General features: G+C 42.7%; 1 protein-coding gene and 1 long non-coding RNA gene across 6 annotated transcripts in view; one reads left to right on the plus strand and one right to left on the minus strand.

Annotated features, from left to right (window-relative positions):
- The window catches only part of CENPM (centromere protein M), a 39668-nt gene extending 32941 nt beyond the window's left edge, over positions 1-6727 (minus strand). For 2 of the 4 annotated variants that reach the window (XM_084810010.1, XM_084810011.1), the window contains exons 1-5: positions 6607-6727; positions 5714-5793; positions 3968-4066; positions 2879-2958; positions 2206-2297 (exon numbers count right to left, since the gene is read on the minus strand). In XM_084810010.1, coding sequence (XP_084666136.1) covers positions 2206-2297; positions 2879-2958; positions 3968-4066; positions 5714-5793; positions 6607-6663 — 408 coding nt within the window. In that variant the 5' untranslated portion in view covers positions 6664-6727. Of the gene's footprint in view, positions 1-183; positions 1486-2205; positions 2298-2878; positions 2959-3967; positions 4067-5713; positions 5794-6606 lie in introns of those variants that run through there. The other 2 variants (XM_084810009.1, XM_084810008.1) reach the window with 2 other exon arrangements.
- Positions 6500-11427, plus strand: LOC146339696 (uncharacterized). 2 transcript variants are annotated; one of them, XR_014784321.1, is made up of 3 exons: positions 6500-6850; positions 8100-8231; positions 10484-11427. It is a non-coding gene; the product is annotated as an uncharacterized LOC146339696 (long non-coding RNA). The 2 variants fall into 2 exon arrangements; XR_014784322.1 differs by having other exon boundaries at positions 6549-6880.
- The last annotated feature ends 9829 nt before the right edge of the window (positions 11428-21256 follow it).

The raw sequence follows: 21256 nt of genomic DNA on the forward strand, positions 1-21256 counted from the left end.
ATTGTTTTTATCAAATATATATTTTTGCTTATATGACGTGAGGCCTTGGCCCTAAAAGGCAGCCCCTTTAATAAATGCATTCACACGTTATGAACTTTCTACATAGAAAGCCCTGAGCCATAGGAAATCCACCACATCTGAAGCAATGCTCGCTTCCCTTCAGTTCTAAAAACCAAGAAATGTAGCAGTAAACAAAGAAATCAGTCTGGATGTTTATTATTTGTATATTAATCTAACAAATATTTTTCATAATCAAATTTGTAGGATGCAGGTCTATAAATATCTCCAGCCTTTCACATACAAAGCAGACTGTAAGCATGTCTTGCAACTATACCTTCTCACTCACAAGAAAAGCTCTGCCTTTATTTGTCACAGCAGCAAACACACTTCTAAAGCTAGCTGTAACTTAAAAGTTCCAACCATTAACCTGAAGAATTCAAGTGGGAAAGCTAAAAAAATGTTTTTAGGGGAAAAAGAATTTATTTTCTGATGCACAATTTTTTAAGACTTTCTGTGCTATTTGCAGTCTCTTCCAAACTACTCAATGTTCATCCTAGATTAAAATGTGCATCTTCATTCTCAGTTCACCCACATTCTGGTACTAGGAATTATTTAAGCACTTTTGCTCTCAGTTCTCTGTTCTGCAGAAACATTTTCAACTAGCACAAATAAGTCTATTTGACAAACTAACTGGATATGTGTGTCTGTCCATCCTTTTCTCAATGGTTGGTCAAATTATCTGCTTTTGTCTAGGTTGTCATTAAGACTCTGCTTTATTCAGCTAAGCATCATTGTTAATCCATTGGACTCACAGCATATTTTGGTGTGCAACTCTGAGAGAGAGACTTCCTCCTCTTTATGCTGGTGCTCAAAACCTCTGATGGCAGCTTTGTCTACATAACTGGAACTGCTAAGCTGTAGCTGCATTTCTGGAAAAGGCTTACCCCATCAATTCGTTCTGGGACTCAACGTAACTTTACATTTACCTGCCTTACCTGTGCCCATCTTCTGGCCATTTGATTGCTTGCTCTACAGAGGGCTTGGTTCTGAACACAGTGTATTAGATATTCCCCTCTAAGCCAAACATACGCATGGGTAAACAAGATGCCCATCTAGAAAGCAAACAAATGTGTGATAATTCCTGGGACTAATTTGGCTGCTTTGAAGTTACCTAATCTCTATTTCTAATGCCCCTGTCCTGTATAAGATGCAAAATTTAAACCTTACTTTTGTGAGAGAGATGCATGAAATCTAAGTTTTTAATGCGTGATGTTGCTTCCTTTTTAAAAATGCTGAGACATTCAGGTTCACTCAGAAACCACTGAAACTAAAAAAAGTAACATTTTATGCCATGAAGCTGGAGTCATCAATGGAGCTTTTCATTAAGTAACTGAAGGAGAGGGCAGATATCCCTGACATATGACCAGAACATATTTGCAACATCCGGAGCAGCCTCTGAGCTGTGGCAATTCTGATGTTCTCACACTGGAAAAAAAGAGACATAGAAGTTCTGATAGCCTCAATGAAGGTACACAGGAATGTTAATGATGCCAAAACAGAAGCTGCAGACAAATAGGCTCCCCGTGCCACCTATACTTAACTACTGTAATCCAGTCCTATAAGCTGCCAGAAGCAGAGAGAAGGTGCATCACAATGTGCATACAGAGCAACATCTCCATAATGACTCATGCAAAGAAGACAAGCTTCAGCCCCAGTTCTGCAGAAAGTGGAAGATTCTTTTGAGACTGTGTATTTCGAGTGTTTTGCCTTAGTTTTTTTTCTGTTTATTTTTTAAGAAACAATCAGAGGAATAAAATATTTATGTACAACAATACGGCATACCTTTTCTGGGTTTCTAGAATAAGGTATATGCACTGGACCTGCAGTCCACCTGGAGTCCACTAGGAGTAGAGCCTTTTGTGTATTGGGTGGGTCCCTCTCTATGGAACTCCCTGCCTGCTGATGTCAGCATTATTTTGTTTTTGGCACCCACTGAAGACTTTTTTTTTTAAACAAGCCTTCCCTGACTAACCAGCCATGGTTTTATTGGCATCATCTGATTTTAATGGCTTTAATTCTGTATTTCAATTATTGTTTCTCCCCACACTGGTACACACCACTACTGGTTTTCAAGAAAGATTTGCTGACCCAATACAGTAAGCTATGTACAGTAAAAACAAATGAAATAAAATCAAGGACTCTTACTTCTAGCTCGCAGAATAGAACAGGGCTACAGTAACGATCTGCCAACTTCAAGATAGCATTCATATCCACGCTGATTTGATTCATTCTACCAGCTGTAAAAAACAAAAGCAGAAAAGGAAGACATTTCAGCTCTCCAATTCTCACCCCCCCACACACCATACGACACATTTCTTTTGGTTTATATCTTTAGCTTTATTTACCTCTATGTTGGTTTATATCTTTTGCTCTATTTATCTTTATTTTCAGAGTGCATTCCAAAACCTATAATTTTACGTGTGTGTGGTTTTTAAACCCTCAATAGAAAAGCAACATTTTCTAAGACTTTTGTTCAACACCCAACCTCAAGTGGAAATAGACCAGCACAATTTAGAATTTCTCATCTTTATTTAACACAGCAGATCCAGATAGTATCAATGCACGATTTTGTAACCATTTATTTCTCCTGTAATAAGTTAGTCTCCAACAAACTAAGCAGGAATACACAAGGTTATGCAGCTGGAGTATTGGGGAGGAAGACACCTGATCAACAGCAGAATTCAAGTGGAATTCTGCTATATTTGAGATGATGCACTAGCTGCAGAGTAAAGTTGCTTTTATGATGTTTTAAAGGCATTAACTAGTGAAAAACATTTGAAATATAAAGTTTGAAACATGAAAGTTATTTCATACGTACCACCCATAGCCAGAAAGCAAACTTTTCCAAGGAAAAAGTTGGCATCTACATGCACCAATGATGCTTCAATATCCTTGAAACTGGTGGAAGGCCAAGTAAAAGAAAACAAAGTGAATGGCTTAGTCAGAACCTGGGATGAGGCTTCTGGGAGTTAATATATTTATCTTGTACTTCTTCTAAAGTGGCAAGGTCTATCAAAAATTGTAAAAATAAAGCAAGGATCAGGATCTGCTCAGTGAGCATGTGTGCAAATTTATTATGAAATTAGGAGTCACAAATCCAGCCAATTCAATGGGAGCTAAAAACTAAAGCCCAAAGGCTCTTTTCTATATCCTGATTAAAAATTTCCACCTTCAGTGCCATTCTTGGTAGAAAGGCAGGAAATAAATCAAATCAATAAATAGAATAATTCATTTCATCTCAGTTAATACCTGGAAGAGATTGTTCTTTTCAGACGTCATTCAAATTCCCAAGTGTCAAAACAAATTGCGTTGGTAAGGCACTTCCTGATCCATAATGTTTAACTATTCAAATACAAGCAACTGGTACGTTGAGGCTGGAGTACACTGGTACAGCTGTGGGAATGATTTACTTGCACATGTATAGGTGTAAATCAAAACAGCCCTGAATAGTACAAACTTCTGAAGTCTTTCAATTCCAAATCCGGGGATCAAAATGTCAGCATTCATCACAAGAGGTATTTTAGCTCCCAGTTACAAGAACAATTTAGGAAGTGTGGTACAAGAGTAATGCAAGATGGTCAGGCATTTTTGTGCTTATATGGTTTATTGTCTTTTGATCTCTCTGAGAATGTAGGTGCCATAGCACAGTCAGGTTACCAGGCCATTATTCATTACATTAATCCCACCTTTACTCCAAAGCAATGAGAGTGGATTAAAAAAGGATGATCTCATTATATCCTCACACATAAAGTAAGTTAGCTTAATTGGAAAGATAGTAAGTTGCTCAGGACTATTCCATGGGCTTCATAGCTATGCAGGCACCTGAACTTGGGTTTCCCACATCCACAATGGCATTAACTTAAAAAAAAAAAACACCTTTCCTCACACCTATCCTTTCAGCACATACCTGTATTTGCTTTGAATGTTAATCATAAAGACAATCAGATCAATCCGAGGTCGAATGTGATCTCTCTCCGCAGGTAAAGGGAGAGAGGTTGTCAAGTGGCTGAGAAAAACAAGGTGCATTTTAGTCAATGCTAGGAAACTGATAAATTTAACCTAAAGAAGCTTTATGGGAACAGGACAACAGAAAATCTTAACACAGATACATTCAACTAGACCATTTCAAACAGATACATGGCAAACATTATTTAATAGAACACAAAACTGAATGTACCAGAAATCAAGCCTCACTGCTAGTTTTAAATAATATCGAAAGCAGGGGTGGGGGAACCAGTAGCTGTCCAGATGCTGTTGGACTCCAACCCCCATTAGCTCCAGCCAACATGGCCAGTGGTCAAGGATGATGGAAGCTGTAGTCCAACAGCATCTGGAGGGCCACACGTTTCCCACACTTGATCTAAAGTCTGAAGTATTTATTATTATTTTACTTATTAGCAATACACCACTTATCATTTAAACACATTCTGAAGCTGTTTACAAAAGAACAAAAACAAATAAAAACTACACACACACACAATAATATCATGAGGCTGGTACAACATTACCTCATTGCTCAATGCCAAAGCAAACAGGTCTGTAGGCTGTGGCATGGACAACAGGGCCTCCCATAAAGATCATAGTGGTCTGGGAGGTTGGTATGGGGGGAGACGTTCCTTGAGGAAACCTGGTCCTGAGTTATATAAGACTTCATATACTAATACCAACACCTAAAACCTAGCTCGGTAGCAGACTCGTAGCCAGTGTAGACCCTTTAGTACAGGTATAATATGTATGTGGCAAGGCACCCCAGTCAGTAACCTACCTGCTGCATTTTGCAACAGCTGCAGCTTCCGAACCAACCTTAAGGGCAGCTCCACAGAGGATTACTGTAATGTGCTCTATCTCGAGGTTACCAATGTGTGGATCACAATGGCCACACTACCCCTGCCTAGGAATGGGTGCAGTTGTTCCACACTTACTGAACAACGCAACAGCACTATTAGAGCTATGAAAGTCTATGTAGTTCTTTGCTTTTAGAGTGGCCCCATCCACTTTCTTAATAGAAAAGTGGCCTGGTTTGGACATCACAACAATCCAGGTTTTCTTTTTTTAAATCCTGGGCTGTTGTAAGAGAAGCAGGGTTCTTGCCGCCTGATTACTGCCACTGCAGCCGGGTGGAGTGGAACAATGCATGGACATCTCCGTGATGTCCAAATGCAGAAGTGCAGATTGTCAGGGGAGATTGGGTTATATCTCCCATAACAATCCGGAGTTCTGCATTTCAACATCATGCTGCACAAGCCAAGGGCAAAGTGTCCCGGAGGAGTTTTTTAAAGCTCAGCAGGAGTTATCTTGCTTATTCATGACTATCCAGGGTTTACAACAACCCTGGGAAGTTGTGATGTCTGAACCAGATCTTGATTTACCACTGCCCGGTCTCAGCCAAGAAAATGTGGGCTCAAAAAAATGGACACGTGTGAATATATCCAAAAGCTCAGTATAGCAAGGGCCATTAAACAGTTGGATTTCCTTAATTTTAGAACACTTTATCCCAGAACATAACAGTCTCGTAAAACAAGACATTAATTACTTCAGAACAGCATTCCATAGAATTCTACAAAACAGATATGGGATCTAAAACCAGTGTCTTTCACAGTTCAGCTTTCAAATTTAAGTTGAGATAAATTTAAATCTGTTTTTCAGTACTTACATATTTATTTTTAAATCTTGTTTTTCCTTAAGAATCGTCTCTGCTAGCTGCTGCTGCAAAATATCATTTGTCCCCACCAACTATTAAAAAAAGAAAAGATTAGGCCAATAGCTGAAAAAACAGTTACCTATTCCAACCTGGTACTATTTAGCTCCCCCTACCCTTGCTGATCCTTTATCAGGTCCAGTTGCTACGTCCGCCGCTGGCCGCCTCGTCTAAAGTTACACCGTTCAGCAGTGAAGGGGCTGTTGTACTTTTAATGTTTACCTGGAAGATGGAGTGTGAGCAGATACAGCTTCTTATCACTAGTTATAGCAGGCACTGGTTCTGCAAGAAATGCATGCGCTCAAAGCTGCATAGCAGGTACAAGTGCCACTGGAGCCTTTCTCCTAGCTGGAAATGCATAAGAGCACTCACGGAGATGAGGGCGGAAACCATCATTATTCAAGGTCGAAGCCCTGCACCAGCCTTCCCCACTTGGTGCCCGCACAAATGTTTTGGACTTCAAGTCCCATCAGCCCTAGCCACCATGGCCAGGAATCCTGGAACTTGTAGTCCAAGGCATCTGGAGGGCACCAGACTGGGAGAGGCTGCCGTACACCGAAAGCGGTTGCAGGGTTGATCCGAAGCTGCGCAGCTTTGTTAGGGAAAGCAGCCGCGTACACTAAGGCAAACCTACAACCAATGGGAGAGCGCCAAGAAACAGAACTACCAATTAGAAGAGCCAGACGGCGGGCTCAGCTACTACAGGCGTCGCGTTGATTGGTCGAGGCGGGGGCCGGCGCTTCTCGCTCAAAATCGCCACAGCGCCAAGAGCCTCGGAACCAAGAGGCGGGAGAGGGGCAGAGAAATTACCCATTCGCGCTGCTGCTTTTCTGCTCGCCAAAACATACCAAAATGGTGGCGGAGTTAAGCGTCGGGAGCTTGCCGAAAGCGGTTAACGACGACATCGCCACGCACTAGAAAACGCGTTCTCCGATTCAAACTGCCGCTAACCTCGCGTCATCGTGACGTGAATCAGCGCCGCCGCGATAGACGGTCTAAGGCGGCCACTGGGCGTGGCCTGTACAAACCCAAGGAGGCGCTTTGTGGAGCTGGGTTGTCAGTGCCCTTATGGCTCGCGGCGGGGAGAGCAGCGTGAGGAGCTTTGTGCGCGGGCCCGCTGCCGTAAAATAGCTTATTTTTGTAGTTGCGTTGTTTACGTCAAAAGAGTGAACGCGAATGTCGCGTCGAGAAACGCGTGTGAACAAGCGCGGCGTTTTCGTTTTCGAACAGCTGCGTGCGCAGCTGCTGCTCCTCTTCCTCCCCCCCCCCCATTCCCCCTGCTGTATGTAGGGCGCGAGCGGCGGAAGGGTGACCGTTGGCAGCTGCACGTGCCGGGTGATGTCATTGCTTCACGCGTGAGCGTGACGGCGGGGAGGGTCTGGGGCTATAAAGCCCGCGGGAGCGCCCGCCTCGGGAGAACGTCCGAGAGGCTTCTCCGCTGAGGGAGCGCGCGCATCTGTGGGGGGCGACGAGCGACGCCTGATGAACCTACCTCTTCCACCCAGCTGCTTAAATGGGCATCCTGAGAGGCCCCCCCCACCCTACTTTTCTCATGGGCTAAACGCATTTGTAGAAGTTCAGCCTCTTGAATTAGGACTGAATAAAAATATTTCAAAATAGCATCACCATTTTGTTTTAATTCATTGTTAAGTTAAGGTTAGGACCATTCATGAAACTATAAGACCCCCCCCCCCCAAGACCCCAGCAGTGCGTTGACCTAATTCGTTTGCTATATTTAACATCTTAAAGGGGAAATTAAGAACTGCTGATTTGCACTTGCCTTGTTAACATAGTAGAGGGGGAAAATATTCTACTTTTTCTCTTTCCTAATTCCTGGTAACTTACAAAAAGTAAAAATCAAGCACCTTCTCCCCATTTAAGCTGCATGTTTGTTTATATAAGGTTTTATATCCTGCCATTCTTGTGGTTATACACCACTCAGGGCAGTTTATAGTAGTTGAGACCAATTTCAATAACATTCCATAAAAATGATATGATGGAATAGGCAGGTTCAGCAGATGGCAAAGATATTGGGTAGCAAATTATCTATCTGTTAAAGGACTGCTGGAATAAAACCCATCTGGTGGAGCTCTGCAAGAGAGAGGGCCAACCCAGTCTCATAGGGTAAACAATTCTATAGTTTGAGTGCGACTACTGAGAATGCTCTTTATCTTATCCCCATCAACTGGGTCTCCATAGTTGGGACATGGAGAAGGTCCTGTCACCAGATCTTAGGGCACAGGCAGGCTGACAGAGGAGGAGGTGGTCCCTGATGTATCTTGGACCCAAGTTCTTTAGGATTTCAAAGGTAATCAATACTTTGAATTCACCCTGAAAACAGATGGGTAACCAGTGCAGCTGTTGCAGAGGACATGTGATGTAATCCCATGAGCAAATCCCCCAACATCCTTCGTTTCCAACATCCTTGCTACCATGTTCTGGGCCAAATGAATTTTCCAAAAACTCTTCAAAGGTAAGTCCTGTAGAGAGCACATTGCTCTACATGCAGTAATCCAATCTAGATGTAACTAAGGCATGTGTCACGGTGGCCAGGTCTCATTTTATCAGGAATGGGTGCAGTTGTCACACCAAAAGGCACTTCTAGCTACAGCTGGCACCTGCCATCTGAGCACCCCAAACTGTGAACCAGATTCTTCAAGGGGCATACTACCCAATCCAAACAGGTTGAATGCCTGTCCCACGTTCATTTCTTTCCTGACCAGGAGCACATACAGGGGAGGCTGGTGGCTCCAATTCAATGGGGCAAAGATTCCATTCTGAGTTTTAGTTACAACCAGTCAGAAGTCCATAGGGTCCAGTGCCTTGGATAGCTCCTTTCGACATCTGACTGGTTGTAACTAAAACCCAGAATGGAATCTTTGCCCCACTGAAATGGGAGCCACCAGCCTCCCCTGAGCACATCTGTCTTGCCTGGATTAAGGCTCGGTTTATTAGCTCACAGCCAACTCATTACTGTTTCCACGTACCAATTCAAAATTTCAACAGCTTCTTTGGTATTAGAAGAAAAGAAGTAGAGTTGTATGTCATCCATATATTGGCCACAATGCTCTACAAATCCAAGGACAACCTTGGTTTCATGTAGATGTGGAATAGCATAGGGGACAAGATTAATCCCTGTAGGGTGCCAGAAACCAGCAGCCAAAGCCTTGAGCAGGATTCCTCTAGCACCACCTGCTGAAACCAACTCCCAAGGAAGGACAAACCATTGTAAAATGGTTCCTCTCAAATCCATCTTCACTAGGTGGTCCAGAAGGATAATGTGGTTGATTGGTATCAAATGCCACCAAACATTCCAGCAGGACCAACAGGGATATACTCCCCTTGTCTTGTTCTCAGTGTAAATGATCAACCAAGGTGACAGTTCCAAAACCAGGCATGAAGCCAGATTGAAATGTTTCTAGATAATATTTGCATAGACCACATATTAAGCCAATTTTTTGCCCTGATTTTGGATACTGGAATATGGTAACACTATGGTAGGACACAAACACTCTTAACACTGCCCAGTAAGCCAACTGACCTTAGGGAAAATTTAGGTCTCATTTCTGCTGAAGGTTTCCAAATTCAGATGCTGAATTCATGGATTCATGAATTGGATTCATGTACCTCCAATCCTAAATGTACTTACAAACAAGGCTAGGATTAGGCTGAAAGAACTGCACAGAAGGGAGAATGAGTTTTGATAGAGTCTTCAATTCCCTAGCTTTTTCTTTCCATATTTAAAGTTTGATATCTATTATATAGTACTGCTCTGAGGGCACAATCATTCGCTCTTGTAAGCTCCCATTTTTTTCTTTGGAGCCATTCTTTCCCCCTGTTTGCTAGGTCTAATTACTATTATTGTTTATGTAGTAGCAAAACGTGATAAGCAGGTGCTAATAGTTAATGAGCACAAAGCTGAGGAACTAAATACTGGCTTCAAGACCAATCAACCTTCTATGGTTTCAAGGACAAACAAATCTAGTTTGTTTGCTGCATCCTTTGATGCTTGTCAGCATAGCTCAATACACCAACAGTTTGACTCTTGGAGAACATAAGAGCAGTTTGTTCTTTTTCAGCTTGAATGTTTTTGTTAATAATAGTCCGTTATACTGAGGAATGCAGAAAAGGCTCCAGGATGATGTCATGGTCTAACATAAAATATGCATAGTATTGTGGACAGTAACTTTGTTTTTCCACCTTATCCTGTGCTGTCTTCTTTCTATGCACTGTAAGGCACAGGCAACACAGGGGGTGTTTGTGTTAATGTAGTCTGACATCATTAAAAAAAAAAAAATCCTAACAAAGGCTGACAGCTTTGCTTATTGCCTGCACTGGACCAATTACAGGTGAAGCAGAAGAAATCTATAAATATTTATGTTTCCTGTCAGATTCAGTTAGATCTTATGAGAATGAATCCAAAATTGGCACATTGTAAAAGTCTGAGAACGAAAACAAAGTGTTAAAAGTTTGCTATTTGAAAATGGAGTGAGAAGTTAGCAGAAATGTTACATTCTGAAGATTTGAGAGTATAAGAAAAGATGCAAGGCCAAGCTGAGAAAATAAAATTATTATTCTTATCTTTAACTCCCATTTCTCACATCTTTATTCTCTTTATATAAATGAAGAGAGCTACAGGCCGAACTGATGTCATTTTGCAATCTAGGTCACAGCTCCAAGTATACTCCTCACTCATTTTAATGTATTTCCCAATACTACACATAGGTCTTGGCCCAGAATTTGTGATACCCAGACAAGACCACAGCTGGCACTAACAGATTGCAAAGTAAGATCTCTTGTTGAGGTCCAGAAACTAAAAAAGGGCCCACCAAATGAAGAGCACTGCCATTCTCATTTCACATGGGGCACCCAAGAAGACTGGAGTAGCATGAACCTCTCACTGCATCTGACTTTTCTGTGTGCACCCAGCAACATGAAGACATCCCTCCACCTTAATGAGAAACTGAACCTGAGGAAGCGAGATAGGATTACTTAAACAGGGATGTTTGTGTAAGATACACCCATGCTCTGTTGCTCCTGCTTTGGGAAAAGCTTCATCATATGCTCTGCTCTCCAGTTGTTTTGTGTCTTAAGAAGCTCCATCGTGCCTGAGAGCCTAGAATTGTTCAGATGATTTGCTGTTTCCCTGTGTTCTGTTATTTTAAAGACTCATATTAATATTTTTACATTTTGCTTTATATTTGATGGTTCTGTGGCTAATCTGTTCCTATCGGCTATCTTTGCAAGTGTATCTTGTAATTTTAAATGGAAAAAAACTGTTCCAGCAGTGTACTATTCCATTAACATTTGAAATTAATTTTGAGTTTTGTTTGCTTGCTGAATCTGTCAATACTTCCATGCAGACTTATGCCTGATATAAATAAAAAATAGAGATTTTAAATTTTTTCTTTCTATGTCACTTGAGTTAAACAGAATGGATATAATTTGTTCTCCAGTTAGGATGTAAATGTCTAAGAAGCGATAGCTGGCTCTCATCTTCACTATCAAATAACATACTTAAGAAACCCTCAGCACCTAGTTAGAACTGCTTGAATAGAGACAATGGTTGTGTTAATTTCCTTAGAAATACTAAGATGATTCTTTTATCACCAAGTGCTGCTGTTGTGAATGATCACTGTGCTTATTTTGCATAAAGTGTTAATTGAATTATCACAGATTACTTCTTGCATTTCTTTGCCATTTAATCACACTGACCTGGTTTGCATAATCACTGCAGCTTAAACAAGGCACCTTGACAGTTCTTAGGGGGCCGTTTGCCTAATTACTCACCTGGGCACCACTTTTTTGAGGGGGAAACAATTCTCAAATAACCCAGCTACAGGCCATGGGTTATTTGAGGGTTGTTTTGTCCTCAAACAGGCCATGCTGCCTGGGTTCAGATGACATGACAAACTGTGCCCAAGTGGGTAATTAGGCAAATGGCACCTGGCACTCGCTGGCATGCACATTCTAAAGTCCTGAAGTGACAAGCAATAGCCTGATCCAACTCTGCTTTTGATTAATATTGTCTTTTGTAACCTTTGTTTGTTTTTAGTGTTTTAAATTGAAAATGGCTTTGAAAGTCATGGTAGAAAGGTGGTACACAAATGCAGTAAATAAATTAGTGCATTGCCATGATCTAGACAGTAACTGGGTTTGCATGATCACCACAGCCCACCATGTCTTATTTAAGCCACAGAGGGTTGCGGTGTGTACCAGCTACCCTTTTGAATATTCAAGCTGCAGTGGGCTGTTGCTGTGGCTTATTGTGCCATGTGAACCCAGCAAGGGTGGCTGATGCGAAGGTTAAGCATATCATTTCATTTATTATATTTCTATACTGCCCCATAGCTGAAGCTCTCTGGGCAGTTCACAAAAATAAAAAAAATAAAAACATTAAAATACATTATATAAAGTATAAAACCATTCACATAATGACATAGACCAAACAGCGCACACAACAACATATATCTAAAACAATCAGCCAGAGACAATCAAAGAGACTCATTATACAAACATGTGATAGATCCTTCCTGGGTGGCAGGGTATATGTGTGTTGATTAGGATTGTCACCTATCCATTCAAAAACTAAAGTTACTCAAAATGCAGGAAGAGCCTTTTCACTCAGCCCTCTTCTGCTGTCACTTGACTCACCCCCAGGGAGTTCATGTTCATACAGTTCAGTTCTGCTTGGGAGCTGGGGGTGGGGGAGTGGAGTGGTTAGGGTAGTTTCCCCCCAATATTCTAGTGTTGTTTGGCTGGTCTGGGACTCATACTCCTCCACTTGGGAGCCTAGATCTGTGGTCAGAGAGAAAGATGACTCATGCCAGCACAAGCCCTGTGCTAAGTTAAGTGTCAGCAGAGCAGAAGGGAGAACCAATCTGATTCCTTTCTCAGCTGGGTCTTATCTCTTCTGGAGTTGGTTGCAAAATAAAAACAGAAAAAAAGAACTGCTTGATTAAAATAAGTATTCTGTTTGCAACAGCCAGATGCCTTTGGGAAGCTTACAAACCAGACATGAAGGCAACAGCATTTCTGTGATATTTGTCCCCAGCATCTTGTATCCAGAGGTATACTTCCTCTGCACTTGGAAGTTCTATTTACCTACCATGGCTAATAGCCACTGACAGATCTGTCCTCTGTAAATGTATCTAATTCTTTTTTGTAAAAAGCCATCTAAGCTAGTTTTTAAAGTGCCCCTGGGCAAGAAACCATCATTGGCCCGGCAAGCCACTTGCTCTGTCCCGCCATCAGCTCTGCCTTAGGAACCTTATCAGGAGCTGCTGCCTAGGAGTTATTGCCTTGGAGGCATTGCTGCATAATGACCATCAAAGGTGAACTTCTCTTTGCCCCCTTACCTGAGAGCCCTATAGAGCATGGCTGCCTAGAGGGCAGTGAGGCCGTGGGAAGGGGTTATTCCTACCCTCTTTTGCCAGTAGGCGTGGTGTGGCGGGTGAGGCTATTTTTTGCTTTAAGGAAGGGGGAAGGATGTGCTTGGGTTTTATGTTTTTAGTTTTACATATGTTATTGAGATACAGTAATTTTAAAGTTGTTGTAAGTTGTATTTAATATATTGTTTCATTCTGTAATTGTATTAACCTTGGTGAGCTGCCTTGGGGACCTTTTTGGCAAAAAGCCAGTATGTAAAAATAAACTACAGTTCAAACATGCTCAAACCCTACCCTTAACTCCATGAGGGAGCACCAACACCCCAATTCTCACAGTGGATCTGCAATATAAGGATGCTTGGACTTTTGATTCTGTAACAAAAGGCTGATCTCCTGGTAGTGAATGGAATGCATGTCTTGGAGGAGCTGTTCTATTTCAGTTTGCTTCTGTAAAAAAGGTGATGTCTGTGATAGTCACAACTGCAAATTCATGTGAGGATAGGTGGAGAAATCTGTTGCTTCAAACCTGTGCCATTGGCTCTGAAACAAACATTTACAAGTTTGTGCAGTACATAATTTAGTGCCTCTCAGCAAGAGTTATATAGAGTGTGTACCCCAAAATGGCAATTGTTGCTGTTCAGTCGTTCAGTCATGTCCGACTCTTCGTGACCCCATGGACCATAGCACGCCAGGCCTTCCTGTCCTGCGCTCTCTCCCGGAGTGTGCTCAAGTTCATATTCATTGCATCGGTGATGCTATCTAGCCATCTCATCTTCTGCCGTCCCCTTCTCCTTTTGCCTTCAGTCTTTCCCAGCATCAGGGTCTTTTCCAGAGAGTTTTCTCTTCGCATTAGGTGGCCAAAATATTTCAGCTTCAGCTTCAGTATCTGTCCTTCCAATGAGCACTCAGGGTTGATTTCCTTTAGGATGGACTGATTTGACCTCCTTGCAGTCCAGGGGACTCGTAAGAGTCTTCTCCAGCATCACAGTTCGAAAGCATCAGTTCTTCGGCGCTCAGCCTTCCTTATAGTCCAGCTCTCACAGCCATACGTTCCTACTGGGAAAACCATAGCTTTGATTAGACGGACCTTTGTCGGCAAGGTGATGTCTCTGCTTCTTACTATGCTGTCTAGGTTTGCCATAGCTTTCCTCCCAAGGAGCAAGCGTCTTTTAATTTCATGGCTACAGTCACTGTCTGCGGTGATCTTGGAGCCCAAGAAAGTAAAATCTGTCACTGCTTCCATTTCTTCCCCTTCTATATGCCAGGAAGTGATGGGGCCAGATGCCATGAGCTTTGTTTTTTTAATGTTGAGTTTCAAACCAGCTTTTGCACTCTCCTCTTTCACCCTCAACAAGAGGCTCTTGAGATCCTCTTCGCTTTCTGCCATTGGGGTGGTATCGTCTGCATATCGGAGGTTGTTGATAATTCTCCCCGCAATCTTAATTCCGACCTGTGATTCATCCAACCCGGCGTTTCTCATGATGTACTCTGCATATAAGTTAAATAAGCAGGGTGACAATATGCAGCCTTGTCGTACTCCTTTCCCAATTTTGAACCACTCGGTTGTTCCATGTCTGGTTCTTACTGTTGCTTCTTGACCCTCGTACAGGTTTCTCAGGAGACAGGTAAGGTGGTCTGGTACTCCCATCACTTTAAGAATTTGCCACAGTTTGTTGTGTTCCACACAAAGGCTTTAGTGTAGTCAATGAAGCAGAAATAGAAAAGGACATCTTTTTTTGATGTTAGTTCTAGGTGTTGTAGGTCTTCACAGAACTGATCAACCTCAGCTTCTTCGGCATCAGTGGTTGGGGCATAGACTTGAATTACTGTGATGTTGAATGGTTTGCCTTGGATTCGTACTGAGATCATTCTATCGTTTTTGAGATTGTACCCCAGTACTGCTTTTCCCACCCTTCTGTTGATTATGAGTGCTACTCCATTTCTTCTCAGGGATTCTTGCCCACAGTAGTAGATATGATGGTCACCTGAATTAAATTCGCCCATGCTTGTCCATTTTAGTTCACTGATTCCCAAGATGTTGATGTTCAATCTTGCCATCTCATGTTTGACCACCTCCAGCTTACCTTGATTCATTGATCTTACATTCCAGGTTCCTAGTTAATATTGTTCTTTACAGCATCGGATTTTCTTTTCACCACCAGACACATCCACAGCTGAGTGTCCTTTCGGCTTTGGCCCAGCCGCTTCACTCTTTCTGGCGCTACTTGGAAATGCCCTCTGCTCTTCCCCAGTAGTATATTGGACACCTTCCGACCTGAGGGGCTCATCTTCCGGCGTCATATCTTTTAGCCTTGTGAAACATTCCATGGGGTTTTCTTGGCAAGAATACTGGAGTTAGTTGCCATTTCCTTCTCCAGTGGGCCACATTTTGTCAGAACTCTCTACCATGACCTGTCTGTCTTGGGTGGCCCTGCACGGCATAGCTTATGGCTTCACTGAGTTACGCAAGCCCCTTCGCCACAACAAGGCAGTGATCCATGAAGGGGAAATGGCATGAAGACAATTTTGTTCATTTGTCCATATAAAATGGCAATATATATGACAAATGAACAAAATTGTCTTCATGCTGATGTAGTAAAGCCAGAACATCAGTGTAAATTAACCCTTGACATGGTGTGACTTCCATGAATACCTGCACCAAAAGTCAGGCTTACTCCAGGCAGCTTCAACAAACAAAAATACGTATTTAAATTCAAATAGAAATTTTATGGAACACAAATGGTGTAACTTGGCGCTTTAAAAAAATTAAAACTACATTTAAAAAATTGAGGCATAAGATCTCGCTTATCTTTGCAGACTGGGAGGACACGGAGTACATTATGTGGACGACAAGAAGTCAGGAGCAAAGGGAAGATTCCTCCTCCCTTCCTGCTCTCTCCTCTTTCGCACCCCAGGGCAACTGCTCACACAACCCTCTGCCACTTAACTACCACCCTGCAATAAGTAAGGATGGAAGAGGAGGAAATTCCCTTGCACTGGCTCATCCCTTTTCTTTCCAGCGTTCTCCATCCCCAGTTACATCTTCACTGCTAATTTCCTGTCCTCCTACCCTCCCCATAATATGTGTGTGTCTGTACGTGATATGGATCATGCCCAACACTTTTTTTTAAAGGTCGATTGTACTGATCTGCTGTAGTCATAGTTTAAAAAAGGCGTTTATACATAGTTGTGCTAGAATATGGATAGTGATGCACATTTGAATGCACACCAGAATGTGCACCCTCCTGAAAGGAAAGCAATGCAGATAGATGGCATCCAGACTCAAATGCAGATTCCAGTGGATGTGTGGATGTGCAGCAATCGATTTATGGGCTGTGGTTGCTGTTCTCGCAAGTGATACCCGTGTAAGAAGCCTGCTTACGGGTGTCTGGGAAAGCCTGGAGTCAAAGATGGCCAGGGAATATGCTCGATGCTGGCATACCATTACATTTGCAAACATTTATTGAATCAAAAGCTGACTTCCTGAGCTTAGAGCATCGCTCCCCCCCCCCTTCTTCTCCTTTACTCTTTGCACCACGTGCACTGAAGAGCAGTCTGGGCTTGTTGCTATGACAACGGCTGATAGTCCTCATCTGCTGTGGCATTTTGATTGGTCAGGGAAGGTCTCGCCTCTTTTGTGAGGGTGAAAACGGGGCGGGGGGGGGACCACTGGCATGGGAGCGGGATGGGAAGAAGCCAGAGCTGGTCCATGTGTGTGAGAGGGGGGTGCGTGCGTGTAGAGGGGGCTGCGGGGGAGCAGTCCTGGCAGGCGCAGATGATGAAGCCGCGAGCCTGACGATGTGTCATTTACGACTGCACGCTCAAACATGCTCACACGGCAGTGCTGGCCGTGTTTGCTGCTGAGTCCTCTGGCACTTCGATGTGCTCCGGCTGCTTTCCAGTGGAGCAGCACTTCGTCCCGTCATCTGACACGCACAGCCGAGAGGGGATCACAAGAGCAGCAAGCCGCCGGAGTCCGCGACCTGCTCAGGGCCGCAGCAAATGGCGAGCCCCCCGCAGCGGCGGCCCATCTCAAGCATGCGTGTGGATCGAGGTAGGTGATGCGCCCTTGATAGTGTTCCTGGGCAGATGCGCAGCGCGCAGGGTTTTATTTGACACTCCTTGCAGGTCTTGGGACAAGAAATCCCCGTGAGCTCTGTGCTGGGATGGTCCTGGTGGCCCTCCTTTGCAAAAGCACAATGGGGAATCCATCCCTTGTATGCTTCGTATTTAATCAAACTGAACACCGTCGTCTTCTGGCACGTGGCTTCTTCTTGTGCTTAAGGGCCTTCCCTGAGCTCGTACTCTGCGTGTGTAGTACAGCTTCATTTATCTGGGCACTATGGTGAAATGCAGAGCCAAAGAAACAGAGATATGGAAGGGAGCACATGGGCCATCTGTTTAACCAAACCCATGGAAGAAAACCCTATGCCTAAAGCAGGTAACGAGCCAGACTTCTTAAAAACCTTTGGTGATCAAGATGCATGACATGCTTTGTGAGAGAAGCGAAGATAGGAAAATATGCATCCTATTTATTCACTGCACACCAGTGAATGAAGTATAAAGATGGGTGTGGATTGTATTCTGCAATACTATAGAAATATGATGATTTTATGGGAGGTCCAAATGGATTAGGTTGTACAGTAATTACATTTCTGTTCAAATGCAGTGGTTTTAGGCAGAGAGTTTTACTTTCAGTTCCCTAGAGTCATTTCAGTGGCTTTTCATTCCATAAACCAGCATCAAGAGACTCACAGCTCCAATACTGACATGCTCAATGACTCCATTTGAAAATAAAGGGAGAGATGCAACAGGCTGAATGGAGAAGATGAGTGAGGTGTGTGGATTTTTAAAGAAAGTCAAATTACCCTCTTTTGGACCCTAGTAATCCCTACACAGTATAGTTGATTTTTGCAGTGCAATCCTATACATATCTATTCAGAAGTAAGTCCCATTGAGTTCAGTGGAACTTACTCCCAGGTAAGTGTGCAGCCTAGTCTGTGGCTGCAATCTAAGCAAACTTATTAGAGAGTGGCCCAATTCACATGATCACTGTAGTTTAAACAAGCCATGGTAGCTTGTTTAAGCCATGGCACGTTCTGGGCTCTATTTGCCTAATTACCTGCCCAGGCGCGGTTTGTCGTGTCGTCCAAACCTGGATAGCATGGCTTATATGAGGGGGAAACAACTCTCAAATAACCCAGCACCTAGCAACAGGCCATGGGTTATTTAAGGTGTAGTGATCATGCAAACCAGATCAGTGAGTCTCATTTATCTCCGTGATAGAATCATAGAGTAGTAGGATTGGAAGGGGCCTACAAGGCCATCGAGTCCAACCCCCTGCTCAATGCAGGAATCCAAGTCAGAGCATCCCTGACAGATGGCTGTCCAGCCTCATCTTGAACGCCTCCAGTGTGGGAGAGCCCACTAGCTCCCTAGGTAATTGGCTCCATTGTCATATTGCTCTTAACAGTCAGGAAGTTTTTCCTGATATTCAGCCGGAATGTGGCTTCCTGTAACTTGAGCCCATTATTCCGTGTCCTGCACTCTGGGATGATCGAGAAGAGATACTTCTGAGTAAATGTAATTAGGATTGTGGTATTAAAGTAGCAGAATTTAAAAGGAGTGGATAGAGCCTTTGTGTAGCAAAATTTATGCTACCTTTAAGATCATCAGAGCTTACATAGAAGATAACTCAGAATGATATTTTGATCTGGCCTGAGCACCTTCATCTTGCTTTTGCTTTAATTTCCAGCAGACATTGTTGCAGCAGAAACAACAAAGAGTTAAGGACTGATGAAGTTACTTTGGCATACATTTTCATGGACACTGTCCATTTCATCTGATGCATGAATTGCTTCTGATGAAGTGGATAGTGGCCATGAAAACTTATGCCAAAATAAATTTGTTAGTCTTTAAGTGCCACAACACTCTTCATTGTTTTTGCTTTTTCTTGGATCCCTTTCAGTGTCTGCACCGTGAGGATGATCTTAAGATGGTTCGGGTTGTAAGGGCCACCCTTGCTGAGGCAGACAGTATGTGGTGGGTTGGCCTCTTATTGGGACTGTCATATTTTCATCTGGAAACTGATGAAAGGGTAGGAGGACAGGGTAGGAGGACAGGAAGGTTTTCTTCTGGCCCTCTTGGAAGTGTTTGTCATTATAGATCTCCAGGTTCTACTAGATTGTTTTGGCAAGTTTAGTTCGCATATGTCGGATAGCCTTGGGATAGCTCTATTCTTTCTACCTTGAGCCTAGCTGGAGAGAGAATGTAGGGGATGCCTATTCTTCACTGTGATAACTGCCATGGTGTTCTACAACAGTCAATATTGCCACCTGCTCTATTTTCTTTAGAACCACTGAAGGGAGATAGTCCAGAGACTTGAAATATAGTGTCATCATTATGCTGATGCCACTGTGACCTTTGTCCTTTGTCTCTGTGTGACCTTCTCAGAGACTCCTTCCTTGAGCTGTAATATCACTCTCGTTCTCTTGTTTTTATTAAGGGGAAAGAAAAGTCCCAGTCATGTGGCATCTCTTCCCTGCTCATATAGGGTATGTCAACAGAAGTTGTTGTAGAACTTCCTTGCTTCCATCTGCTTTATGTAGTTGTACACCATTTTCTCATTTGTTCTTTAAATTTGCCAGTGTTTTGTCTAAGGACACTTGGCCCTGCACAGTTATTTCAGTAACTTGCCAGAGTATGTAATACAGGGCTATTTTTGTGCCCAGTTAAATAAAAAGTTCAGCCCTAAATAAAGGGGATTTTAAAGGTCAGATGAATCTCAGCAAGAGGGTTTCTCCCCCCCACATGCCTAATACCCCAGCCTGAGCTTCGCTTCCTGGGATTGGATGGCTTCCATTGTTTACTGCATATCTTGTATATGTTTTTAAAATGAAGGTAAGAGGAGGCATTTGTAGATTAAATGTTCATGCTACTGACTTTCAGCTGATTGTTAAAATATTAGAGAGAGAGTTCAAAGATGAATACCACTGTATTGTAGATCAGTTATCACAATTATCTTATAAATTATCTAACCAAAGGTGATAATTTATAAACGGCCTGAGTTTATCTCTTAACCAAATCCAGAAAAAAAGTTAAATAATGTTTATATCACTTTACAATACACTATATCATGTATGGAAAATCTATCTATTCCCAACATTCTAGAACACTATAGCAAGGAGGACTAAGAAACAGAACCTAGAGGCCTCTAGCAGGATGGAGCTTGGGAAGCGATCCTTGGTATAAGAACTAGTCTGGGCAATTGACAATAGTGACTGTGGTGCAATCCCCTGCCATTGTTAGTATATCCTTTTGCACCTCAGGTTTAGCACTGCTGCACTAACTTGTCAGTCATAGCAGAACCTGCTATCTGGATGCAGCTTGAATCAAATTATCGAACTGTGAAGTGGAATAAGGTGAAGAAACTCATCTATTTTCAGTGGGTAGCTGGTATCAAAAGTAGAAGAGAAATAGGGCATTTCTACCTGAGGCTTTTATCCCACATCTTTATTGAGGTTTCTGCTTCCAGATTCTTTGTAGGATTAAGATTGGCTTCTTTACATATGCTTTTTTTCCAGGGGTTTTGTTTCTCTGCCTTTCTATATGTTTCATTATACAACCACTAGATGGCACTGGCATATAGCAGAATTGTGCAATTACACAAGATTCTCATTCTGCTATTTTCAAATAATATCAGACTTTCCTCATTAGGAAAAAAAAATTGCGGTAATGGTTGCACAGCACAGGAGAGGCCCTGGAGGATGAGGACATCATGTAAAGGACCTGTAAGCTACTGTGAGTGAGCAATCAGGAGTGCACAGTAGGAAACTCATGTAGAAAGGCTCTTAGAATTTAGAGTTCAGGAAAAGGTGTTATCAGTTGGAGCAGAGATGGGATAGAGGAGGGAAGGGAACACTCAAAGGCTGGGAATATAGCACAATGAAGGAACCAATTATTTCCATATGAAGCTGCCTGTGCATTCCAATCAAGGACAGAAGCCCTGTTACCTATAACTCTGCCTGAAATATGACAGGTTGGAACAAGGCTTTCTTGGCTATGGTGCCTAAGTGTCAGGCCTCATTTGGGATCTGCTGTAGGTTGTTGT

This window comes from Heloderma suspectum, chromosome 7 (genome assembly GCF_057233095.1).
Source record: "Heloderma suspectum isolate Gila_16-S chromosome 7, 16-S_ref, whole genome shotgun sequence".
NCBI lineage: Eukaryota > Metazoa > Chordata > Lepidosauria > Squamata > Helodermatidae > Heloderma > Heloderma suspectum.